This window comes from Hyperolius riggenbachi, chromosome 10, assembly GCF_040937935.1.
Source record: "Hyperolius riggenbachi isolate aHypRig1 chromosome 10, aHypRig1.pri, whole genome shotgun sequence".
NCBI lineage: Eukaryota > Metazoa > Chordata > Amphibia > Anura > Hyperoliidae > Hyperolius > Hyperolius riggenbachi.
Genome location: NC_090655.1, coordinates 261,473,881 through 261,486,118, shown reverse-complemented (window position 1 = coordinate 261,486,118; position 12,238 = coordinate 261,473,881). Strand labels below are relative to the sequence as shown.

At 46.6% G+C, this 12,238-nt stretch overlaps 1 protein-coding gene across 1 annotated transcript in view; it reads right to left on the bottom strand.

Moving 5' to 3' along the window:
• The window catches only part of LOC137535383 (zinc finger protein 850-like), a 132,432-nt gene that overhangs the window by 62,546 nt on the left and 57,648 nt on the right, over positions 1-12,238 (bottom strand). Inside the window, exon 3 of the mRNA XM_068257213.1 lies at positions 9,145-10,542. Coding sequence (XP_068113314.1) covers positions 9,145-10,542 — 1,398 coding nt within the window. The remainder of the gene's footprint in view (positions 1-9,144; positions 10,543-12,238) is intronic.

Genomic DNA, 12,238 nt, shown 5'->3' with positions numbered 1-12,238 from the left:
GACCCTTCCACTGAGATGCAACAATCCACTTAATACTCTGGTCTACAGGAAAGCACTTGGCAGGGCCAGTTTACCATAAGGCACTGTAGGCACATGCCTATAGGCTCCTAACGATGGAAGGCGGCTCACTCCCCTTCCCTAGTGCCACCTTCTCTCCTTCCCTATGCAGAGTCCCCAGCACAGCATAAATGAGATATTACTCACCCAGCCCTTGGCATTCCATCACCTGTAGCTACCTATGACGGGCTAGGGAAGTAAGGGGGAAGTGGCAACAGGGCCAGCCACCGCACTTGCGGTGCGGTTCAGTGGGGGTTTGTAGGTACATGGAGGGCGAGGTCTAGGGTGCCAAGACATCTGTGCCTGTAGGCTCCTGTGATGTATATCCAGGCCTGTCTGGATGGTTGACCTTCGAAACCTCTATAGATATCATCTTGCACAGAAGAGGTTGGTGTCATCTCAGGAATTTGTTCATACACCACCTTTAACAATTCAACAGTATCTTCTTCACAGAATAGATAGGGTGGGGATCTGGTGGGTCTGGGTTCAGGTGAGCTATCAGAGTCTATAGCCCCCCTCCCTCCTCCTAGGACTCCTCATACCCCTCCTCTGATACTACAGTAGGACTCACAATATCTATCTGGGCTCCTTCAATGACTAGCTGGGATGCAGGTTGGCTCTGTACTTGCATCTGAGACTGTGTCTGAAAACATTGAGGTGTTGTGTGGTCTAGGGACTGAATCTGGGCCTGTACAAGCCTTGGATACAATCACAGGAATGGCCTGTTCCTCCTGAACTAGAGGCTGCTGGGACTGCGGCTCTAATCTAGTCTGTGCTGGCACTGGGAATGCTGCTCTAAGGGCTGCAAAAGTAGAAGATAATTCATCCTTCATAGTCTTCATAAGGTCTTACATGGCTCTATTGGTTACACCTGTATCTGGAACCTGTTTAGCTAAACATCTTGCACAATGTGATCTATTACACCCCGATGGCAATTCAGTGTCACATCTGTTGCAAATATCAGACTTTGCAGAGTGTTTAACTGCTTATAAAAAGCAAAACAATACAGGTAAGTATTAATCTAAGGCAGGACAGTTTCTAGGCTAAATCTCACCTAGGGCACGGGTGTAAAAATCCCTCCCCCCCTCGCACAGAGGCAGGTATAGGTGCCTGCAGTTTAGGCTGGCCAGGTATAGGTGCCCACAGTATAGGTAGCTAGGCATAGGTGCTCCCAGTATAGCCAGGCATAGCTGCTGCCAGTATAGGTAGCTAGGCATAGCTGCTCCCATTAAAGCCAGCCATAGGTGCTCCCATTAAAGCCAGGCATGGGTGCCCCCAGTATAACCAGGCATACCTGCTCCCATTAAAGCCAGGCATGGGTGCCCCCAGTATAACCAGGCATACCTGCTCCCATTAAAGCCAGGCATGGGTGCCCCCAGTATAACCAGGCATAGGTGCTCCCATTAAAGCAAGGCATAGGTGCTCCCATTAAAGCCAGGCATAGGAGCTCCAAGTAGAAGTAATAAGGCAGCAGTGGGGGAGAGCGGGCATAGAGCTACAACTCACCTTCCTTGATCCATGCTTCCTCTATCTCCTTCCTCCCAGGCATCCGTTGCGGCACTGATAACAGCGCCCCCTGTGATTACGTCATCACAGGGGGCACTGTTACCAATACAACAGTTGCCTGGGAGGAAGGAGATAGAGGCTGCCTGCAGGGATTGAGGAAGGCAAGTTGTAGCGCTATGCCCACTCTCCCCCGCCTGCTGCTCCACCCAGCGCTCAGGGCGGTCGCACTGTCCGCACGAGCTTGGAAACGGGCCTGACCTAAGGTGAGGTTTAACTCAGGAGGACCTGTAATATAAGAGAATTCAGTGCGAGGCCAAACACCTCTATAGTGACATTGGCTTAGGACTCCCAATTATTTAGGCCCTGAAAGAAGCACGCACAGACACAAGTGTTCAGTTACCAACTTGCTTCTCCTGTGCAGGTTTATTAAAACGTCATCTTGTTTTATAGCATTGAGCCACATAAAGTTCATGTCATTCAGTTAATAATTACATTATCTGATCAGTTACATATCCTTAAAACAGTAGGGGCTTGATTCACAAAAGAATGCAAAATGTTAGCACGGCTGTTTTCGCGTTTGCGCGCGATCACGAATTTTCATGTGCAATTAAACATTTCCGTGCGCAAACGCAAATTTTCACGCAAAATCGTTATCATTTTCGCGCGCAAATGCGAAGTTTCACATGAAAAGATAACGATCTTGCGCAAAAATTCGCATTTGCGCGCCAAAATATTTAATTACGCGTGAAAATTCGCGATCGCGCGCAGATGCAAAAATTCATGCAAAAACGGCCGTGCTAACAGTTAGCACTCTTTTGTGAATCAAGCCCTAAATGTCAGCAAACGTATTTGCAAAGGACAGAAGGAAAATAGCTATCAGCTTGACATGCCCTAATAGATTCAGTTATCAAGTCTCTCTCAGCTAAATTAAACATGATAAGCAGAAGTAAAGAGAGCTTTAGAATCATTAGCTTTTTTGAAAATTAATATTCTAACTTTCTGAAGCTTTGCAAGCAGAAGTAATTCTAGCCAATATGGAAAACTTAAGAGACCCTGTCCCTTCTAAAGAGTATTGGCCTATACATATAAGTAACTTTATTATAATGTTTAGTAGAAAACTCCACACTAACTACTCTACATACCAGCAATGCCAGAGGTGAGGAGGGAGACACAATACCTGTGGAGCAGTAACAGCCTGCTCTGATGTCTCCACAGTCTGTCTGATAGCTTCAGCTACAGCTTCCGCCTGCCTGCTGGCCGTTCAGCATTTGCACGTGTTTGTGTGTGTATAGCTCCGTTTAACCACTTTAGCCCCAGAGGTTTATACCATCCCCCCCCTCCACCCCGTGACCAGGCCATTTTTTACAATTCAGCTCTTCACAACTTTAACCTCCCTGGCGGTAAGCCCGTGCTGAGCACGGGCTATGCCGCCGAGGGCACCGCTCAGGCCCCGCTGGGCCGATTTGCATAATTTTTTTTTGCTGCACGCAGCTAGCACTTTGCTAGCTGCGTGCAGTGCCCGATCACCGCCGCTACCCGCCGATCCGCCGCTATACTCGTCGCCGCAGCCCCCCCCCCCCCAGACCCCGTGTGCTGCCTGGCCAATCAGTGCCAGGCAGCGCTGTGGGGTGGATCGGAGTCCCCTTTGACAACACGACGTCGATGACGTCATCCCGCGCCGTCGCCATGGCGACGGGGGAAGCCCTCCAGGAGATCCCGTTCTTTGGACGGGATCTCTTGATCTCCGATTGCCGGCGGCGATCGGAGGGGCTGGGGGGATGCCGCTGAGCAGCGGCTATCATGTAGCGAGACCTCGTCCCGCTACATGAAGAAAAAAAAAATTAGGAAAAAAAAAACGTATTTGCTGCCCCCTGGCGGATTTTGACAAACCGCCAGGAGGGTTACTGGTTTATTGCTCGGCCATACAACATAGCACACAAATAAATTTTACCTCCTTTTCTTCTCAAAATAGATATTTCTCTTGGTGGTATTTGATTGCTGCTGCAATTTTTAGTTTCTTTTAATTCATAAAAGATCAACATTTTTGGGGAAAAAAAAGAAGTTTTTTTACCCGCCCCAAATAGGCCCTAGACTACAATACATACATTACACTTTCATAGACATATGCCTATGATAGGGATTAGATTGTGACCCCCTCCGAGGGACAGTTAAGTGACAGGACAATATAGTCTGTACAGCACTGTGGAAGATGTCAGCGCTATATAAATACATTTGAATGCTTACATTAGATAAACAGCCTGCCAGCGCTGATCGCTGGCTGGCAGGCTGATCGCTGGGGCCAGCTGTGCTTTGTGACAGGAGCGTGCACTCGTACAAGCTCCCGTTAAATCTCGCTCCTCACGAGATTACACCACATGGCATCACTGAGACCTGAGAGAAACGCTTTCCTGTTTTTCTGTGTTAGGCAGACAGGACGTGGTTAAATCAGAGCCTGGCACCGCCCCCACAGCTGACGTCAATTAGCTCCACACCTGTTTATTGTCCACATACAAGTGGAAGTTATCCCCCTGCATGGTTACTGGCAGAAGGAGCTGCCAATAAGTTGAGACTGCGCCGCCGTTTGCTGTATGCAAAAGATGCCACCAGCACATGGTGAAGCTCCACCCCCCACCAGGATTGGCCGAAGGAGTCCTCCATTCATCTTCGGACCGCCCTTCTTCTCTGATTAGTGAAAGATGCTGATGATCTGCTGACGTCTGCACAGATGTGGAAGACGCCAGCAGAGGAGATACGGTATGTCCAGATGCAGCGTTCTGGAGGGCGCCGCCACATGGGCACAGAGAGACAGCGGCTGCAGGGCCTTATACTTGCTCCTACAAGCAGACATCCAGTGAACCAGCTAATAAAAAGGTACACCCTGAGGTATACAGCCCCACAGAACCCTCACACAAAAGAGGTTCCCCTGCAGCTGGATGTAATACATAACTTGGAGTTTCTATAGACAGGTGCCCACAGGCTCCCCCATCCAAGTATCCCTGTGCTGCCTGTGACCACGGGTGTAGGGAAACTGTCACAAAACTGGATAGCCAAGGAGGAGGAGAAGCTTCTATGGTAGGGCTGAACGCTTCGGCGGTTTAAAACCGAAACCGCGATTGCTACAAAGACGATCTTGGGATCGTCAGTACCTTCGGTTTTCCAAGCGCTCGCTGTGCAGGACAGTGTAGCTCTGCCCGCCCACCGCCGCCGCGTCATACGCGAGAAGTTGCGCGATTGGCAGAAGCTGTGCCTGCTAGGCTGCTAAGCTCCGTGTAGCTCTGCTCGCCCACCGCCGCGTCATACGCAAGAAGTTGCGCGATTGGCAGAAGCTGTGCCTGCTAAGCACAGCTCTGCCTACTGTCCCCGCCACATGAAATAGATTGGTGAAGCGCCGCTAATGGGTCCGCCCCCCACCGCCCTCATACGCTATGTGTGTTCTCCGCACATGACAGTCTAGCTACAATGCAGAGCAGGCTCTGCTGCTGCCGCTGCCACCCTCAAATACCCTGCAGCTCCACTGTCCATTGTCCACTCCACACAGTAACTCACGCCAAGGCCAGCGACACCCTGCCACCACTAGGCTCCGCCCCCTGCCACGCTCCTTCACTTCAGGACAGCGGCAGCCCCCCGCCAGCCACATCAGAGACCAACCCCGCCTCCATGGACACGCAAATCACCCTCACAGAAAGTGAAACTATATTAACATCCACGTATTCAAATAAACGGTGGGGCTGGTGGGAAGCGCAAGCTGTTATTACACCGAACTTAGTACACTACTTCAACTGGGCCACTAGCATTAGAGTCCTTCCATAAGCTCTCTGAGACTCCGCACTGGCCTGTCAGTCACTGTTCAGCCAGTCATCAAGCCTGAAACTAGGCACAATTTTTATTGGTTTAGGATTAATCATAGCTCTGCCTCCTGTAACACAGACAGTGTGGATGAGGGCACAGCATGGTGTGGTGTGATCTGCAAAGCTGTCCTGGTCTGCTGCTGCTGGGCACTGTGCAAAGGAGCTGTGATTAATCCTATTCCTAAGCCAAATATGTTGTTCCAGGGCCAGGCTTTATAACTGGCTGAAGCTTGACTTTCAGGAGTGCAGACTCTGAGAGCTAAGGAAGGACTCTAACACTAAGTTGCTCTTCTCATTCTTGTGGCCAGCCCAGCTGACGACGGCCGTAGTAGGCAGAATGAGAGAGTGAACCGCCGCCGGGAGTGTTGAGAGCAGCGACGCTGACCACTGTGCACGGAGCAGCGAGCTCAAGCTGTTACTGCACAGCTGACTTAACAAGCACTGTCATTGCACGCACCCATTCTCTGCCCCTACGTTCACAGGTGGTAAGATTAACGGTCCCCCTCTTCCTAAGCAGTTTGTTATTACTGCACAGCAGGCTTAGAAGGACTGGACTGACCCGCAAGCTGCTCACATCACCAACCTAGGATCAATTTTTGAGTTAGGGTGGTCCTGGGGCTGTCTTCTTGTGGCAATCCCGTGATCACGTGACCTACACCTTTCTGCCAAGTTCACTAATAGCTTCTGCTCTTCGTGCTTTGAAAATTTGTTGTGAATTGGGCCCTGGCTTCTGCTGCAGAACCAGAGTTACAAGATTTAATCTGCAAGAAAAAAAGCACGTGGGTCATTTGGAAGTATTTCGGGTTTGAGACTGCAGATGAGCAACAGAAACAGGTACTGTGCAGAACCTGTCGCGCTAAAGTTGCAACTACAAGCGGAAACACAACGAACTTATTCCGGCACTTGAAAAATCACCACAAGCCTTTGCACGAGGAATGCATGATAAAAAAGTCCGGTGAAAAGTCGAGTGAAAGTGATGCTCAGGCCCACAGTAGTAAACAATCTACAATTAAGACATCAGGAGATAACACGAGCCATACCGCACTACATTGCCAGGGACATGGAGCAGGTGGCACAAAAGGATAAGAGGGCCCTTAGCACCTCAGATACAATGCCCCAGGGTGCAGCAGAGGCAGCTCTGTCCACCGCTGGAAAGGGAAAGCGGTCACTGGGCAGCTTCTTCAAAAGCAAGGCTGTGCTATCTCCTTCCTTCACTGTGCAGTTGGAGGATGCTCTTAAAGCTGAACTAGAAAACTACCTGATGAGTCCAACTATTGATGGAGAGCAAGATCCACTGGCCTGGTGGAAAGTGCACAAAGTTAACTTTCCATGGCTAAGCAAACTGACTTGTAAATTTCTGTGCATACCAGCCACCAGTTCACCGTCAGAGAGATTGTTTAGTGCTAGTGGTAATGTTGTCACATGTCAGCGCTCGTGTCTAAAACCATCCAAGGTTGACATGCTGGTGTTCTTGACCAAAAATCTGTAAAGAGAGTGATGTGTAGACTAGTTCTCGGGGAAAAAGTCATGTTGTACTGTTATATTTTTGAAGATTTTATTTGTTCTGTTTTTCACTGTGACAGGCTGTCACCTGTCATAAGATATTTTTTTTTTCTCAGGAGAAAGTTTCTACATGAGTGCAAAGTGCAATACTGTTGGGCAAGAAGACCCTTTTTAACTGCTTTGGGCATTTTTGCACATTTTTCTTTACACATTTAAGTGAACATGAGCGGAAGCTCGGGTTCAAAATCAGATACTTTCCCTACAGAGAGGAAAGCCGCAGGATCGCTTCCCTCACTTATCTGAAGCCCCCTGTTGTAGAGCGCGGCACGGCCCCCTTCCTGGATCATGGAGTGAACAGGCACGCAGTAGCCATGCGTGAGCCCACCCATGCGCAGTAGAACAGAGCCCACGGCTCCAGCTTACTGCGCATGCATGGGCTCAGTCTGCTATTGAGCGTCCATGATTCAGGAACAGGAGCTGCTTGACTCCGAAGTGATTTAGCGACAATGCCTTGTCGCTAATCTTCTGAGGGCCACGCTCAGTAGCCTCAATAGGCTCCCCTCTCTTCAGGGCAAGTATTAGTATGTGATTTTGTACCAGAGCTTCAGCTCGGTAGACTGGTACACTTTAACAGTTTACATTTTTTGTATGTTATTTAACTGAAAACTAAGGATTTTTTTTTTTTTTGCACTACTGCCTTAAAATAAGGATGGTTCTTTCTTTTAGTTCATTTGTAAGTGTTTACTTTAATAGGAAGAAACAGGCGGCACAGCATCCATGTATTTATAGGTGTAAGTTTGCTTTGTTCAGGCCTGTCACATAGATACACAACGTTTCAGAGTGACTGCTGGTACCAGTCTGTCACTAACTTGATAAGGGAGCAGTGACAGTCGCTCTGAAACGTTGTGTATCTATGTGACACATCTGAATACATGAAATTTAGGGCTGGTTTACAATTCAAGAGCTTTTAAAGCGCTAGTGATTGGAAAAGCTCTTGCTAATGCAATGCTATTGGGGATTTTTACAAAACCACATCGCTCCAGTGAGAATTACATTAGCAAGAGCTTTTAAAATCACAAAGTGGCACTGCCGCTTACAAAAGCTCTTGTAGTGTGAACCAGCCCTTAGAGCTATAAATACATGGATGGTTGGTGCCACTGCCCAGGTGGTGCCAGCTGCTTCTTCCTATTGCATTTGGATTGGTGATCCGCTATTAATGCCTGGCACATTGCCATTCATTTGAAGGGGATGCATCACTGCAAGAACTGCTGTTAATGTTCATGCAGGACAGGTGCAAGTTTGTTAATAAATACGTTTGAAAGCAATTCTTGACTTTAGTTTTTATCTTTGCATAATGCATTAGATTAATCGCGATTTGTTTCGATAAATTCACAATGCACTGCACTGCACTAATATTTACAAAAATGACAGAAAATGACATCATACTATCAATTTGATCGTATGATGTCATTTTCTGACAATGCATGTTTGTAAATGTTACTGTACATTGTAAATTTTGTACTAAAGCTTGATTTGAATAAAATCGTGAATTGAATCAAAATCGCAATTTTTGACAGAAATCGTGCAATTCATTCTTTTCCTAAAATCGTTCAGGCCTATTCTATGGGCTGTGCTTATTTTGTCTGTTTCTTAAGGGGTGGGACCAGTCTTCCCTCAGGAGATACTCATCCTGGAGGACGATTAGAGAAATAAAGTAAACCAAATGTATCAGAACACTTATAGCAAAGACATTTCCCACACTCAACATAGGCGCCTGATAATCTGATAAGCAGTAACTAAAGCTGAATACCTTTCCCACACTCAGCACATGAACAGTGCTATTCCCCAGTGTGAGATCTCTCATGACTGACAAGGTTAGATTTCAGTAGAAAACATTTCCCACACTCAGCACATAAATAGGGCTTTTCACCAGTGTGAGATCTCTCATGACTGAGAAGATGTGATTCCTGAAGAAAACATTTCCCACACTCAGCACATGAATAGGGCTTCTCACCGCTGTGGGATCTTTCATGTGTCACAAGGTTTGATTTACGCTCAAAACATTGCCTACACACAGCACATTGATATGGTTTCTCACCAGTGTGAGATCTCTCATGTTTGACAAGGTTTGATTTGGTTCCATAACATTTCCCACACTCAGCACAAGAAAAGGGCTTCACACCAGTGTGAGATCTCTCATGTTTGTCAAGGTTTGATTTAGTTCCAAAACATTTCCCACACTCAGCACAAGAATAGGGCTTCACACCAGTGTGAAATCTCTCATGTCTGACAAGGTTAGATTTCAGTAGAAAACTTTTCCCGCATTCAGCACATGAATGAGGCTTCTCACCAGTGTGAGATCTCTCATGTGTGACAAGATATTTTTTAAGCTTAAAACATTTCCCACACTCAGCACATGAATAGAGCTTCTCCCCAGTGTGAGATTTCTCGTGAATGATAAGATTTGTTTTTTGACCAAAACATTTCCCACACTCAGCACATGAATAAGGTTTCTCACCGGTGTGTAATCTCTCATGACTGACAAGATGTGATTTCAAAAGAAAACATTTCCCACACTCAAGACATGAATAAGGCTTCTCACCAGTATGAGATCTTTCATGAATGACAAGAGTTGATTTCCGAGGAAAACATTTCCCACATTCTGCACATGAATAGGGCTTCTTACCAGTGTGAGATCTCTCATGTATGACAAGATTTGATTTTTGCCCAAAACCTTTCCCACAATCTGTACAGGAATAGGGCTTCTCCCCGGTGTGAGATCTTTCATGTGTACAAAGATCTGATTTCTGTGCAAAACATTTCCCACACTCAGCACATGAATAGGGCTTTTCACCAGTGTGAGATCTCTCATGTCTGACAAGGTTACATTTCAGTAGAAAACCTTTCCCACACTCTGCACATGAATAGGGCTTCTCACCAGTGTGAGATCCCTCGTGTCTGAAAAGATCTGATTTTCCTATAAAACATTTGCCACACTCAGCACATGAATGGGGCTTCTCACCAGTGTGAGATCTCATATGTACCACAAGACATGATTTATCCACAAAATATTTCCCACACTCAGCACATGGATATGGCTTCTCACCTGAGTGAGATCTTTCATGTCTGACAAGATGTGATTTATTCACAAAATATTTCCCACACTCAGCACATGGATAGGGCTTCTCCCCTGTGTGAGATCTCTCATGTACCACAAGATTTGTTTTATGGCCAAAACATTTCCCACACTCAGCACATGAAAACGGCTTTTCACCAGTGTGAAATCTCTCATGACTGACAAGATATGATTTATGACTAAAACATTTCCCACACTCAGCACATGAATAGGGCTTCTCACCAGTGTGAGATCTCTCATGTCTGACAAGATGTGAATTCCGAACAAAAAATTTCCCACATGTGAAACAGGAATGAGGCCCTCCAGCAGGGGGAGAGCTGTGCTGGGTATGAGGCCCCTCAGGGTTAGACAGATCAGGAGAGTCTAGGGAAATATTTGGGGTGACCAGGATCTCTGCAGGAGACTCTTGTCCAGTGACATCACCATCCGTTGTACAGTCTGTGGATACAGAAAGACGAGTCTCTGAGAGGTTCCTGATGCCGGGACTCTGTGCTGCAAATAGAGAAACATCATCACTTCCTGTTAGAGAATTCTGATGGGAGGAACAATTATCATTAAAGACGGTCAGTGAGCTGCTGAGAATTCCAAGTTGATACAAAGTATATGCAGATTAAAAATGGCGCAAATGCAGCAGCTGCACATTTGCATATAATTAGCATACAGTTTGCACCATCTCATGTTATTTGCATGTCACTGACCATCACTAGTTATCAGCCTGACAGAGAGACTGCAGAAGGTTGTGCTTATTACAGGCGGCTAATCACATGACTATAAGTTTGATATGCATGCAAATTCTATGTAGCCTGATATTTGGCCAATCAAATGCATTTCTTTGCATCTCATTGACTATCCCTGCAGCTAAAGCATTGCCCATACATAGAAACACAGCAAGTTGTAGAGCTTGATGAGACAATGGAAGCAATGGGTTACTCCTGTGACAACAGACCTATATGTACTTATAGCAAGAAATCTGTGTTATGTTTGTAGAGCAATGTGGTGTCACTTACACATTCTTATTACCGCTGTATCCTCATCTGAGAGACAAGATGTTCATCACCTTATAAAATATACAGAGACAAAGGGAGCCCAGATTGTGGAGTATTAATGCTGAGCTGGTGATTTGTGAAGCGTGAAGGGAAACTCACAAAATAAGGCTGCTTTTTAGGGCACCAGCCATATAGGCATGTGGAGGAATCAGTCTGCACTCGGCTCCCCAGGGCTCCCTCTAGGTCTTGGTCACACTCTTAATAAAGCTACAGTTGGTGAGACAGGCCTGGTGGCCCAAGCTGGAGCCCGAGCCCTCCTGGTGAGGAGGGGACAATGCAAAGGGGGAAAGATAAAATGGTTTGAAACCAATAACATTGAGGAAAAAAAAGTGGTGGTTTACATACAGGAGTGTGTGTGTGTGTGTGTGTGTGTGTGTGTGTGTGTGTGTGTGTGTGTGTGTGTGTGTGTGTGTGTGTGTGTGTGAGAGTGTGTGAGTGTGTGAGTGTGTGAGTGTGTGAGTGTGTGAGTGTGTGAGTGTGTGAGTGTGTGAGTGTGTGTGTGTGTGTGTGTGTGTGTGTGTGTGTGTCACGCGAAAACGCCTTGACCAATTTGAACGAAACTTGGTATACAGATCCCTTACTACCTGGGATGATATGTTCTGGGGGTCTCGCATCCCCCCTGCATACCTGGACGGAGCTACAAACAGCCAATCAGATTCCACCCATTCAAGTGAATGGAAAAAACGGAAAAGGCTGCCATTCTCACAGTAATTGAGCCAGAGTCCCCACACTTGGCACAGTTGATCACTTGGTGACCGAGGTTACAAATCCAGGAAAAGTGGGAAGAGCATAAAACAGCCAATGAAATTTCAGACATTCATTTTAAATGGAAAAATGCAAACTGCAGCCATTCTTACACTGTTAAAGGCAAGGGTTCTCAAACTTTGCCCAGATGGTCACTGGGAGACTGAGATTAATATTATGGGAAGTGGGTGGAGCCTATAATAGCCAAGTAAAATTCACCTGTTGATTTTCAAGGGGAATATTTAAATTGCTTCCGTTTTTTCTCTGTTAATAACAGATGCCTCAAACCTGCTACAGTTGGTCATTGGGTGACTGGGGTTACATAGTTACATAGTTATTTTGGTTGAAAAAAGACATACGTCCATCGAGTTCAACCAGTATAAAGTACAACACCAGCC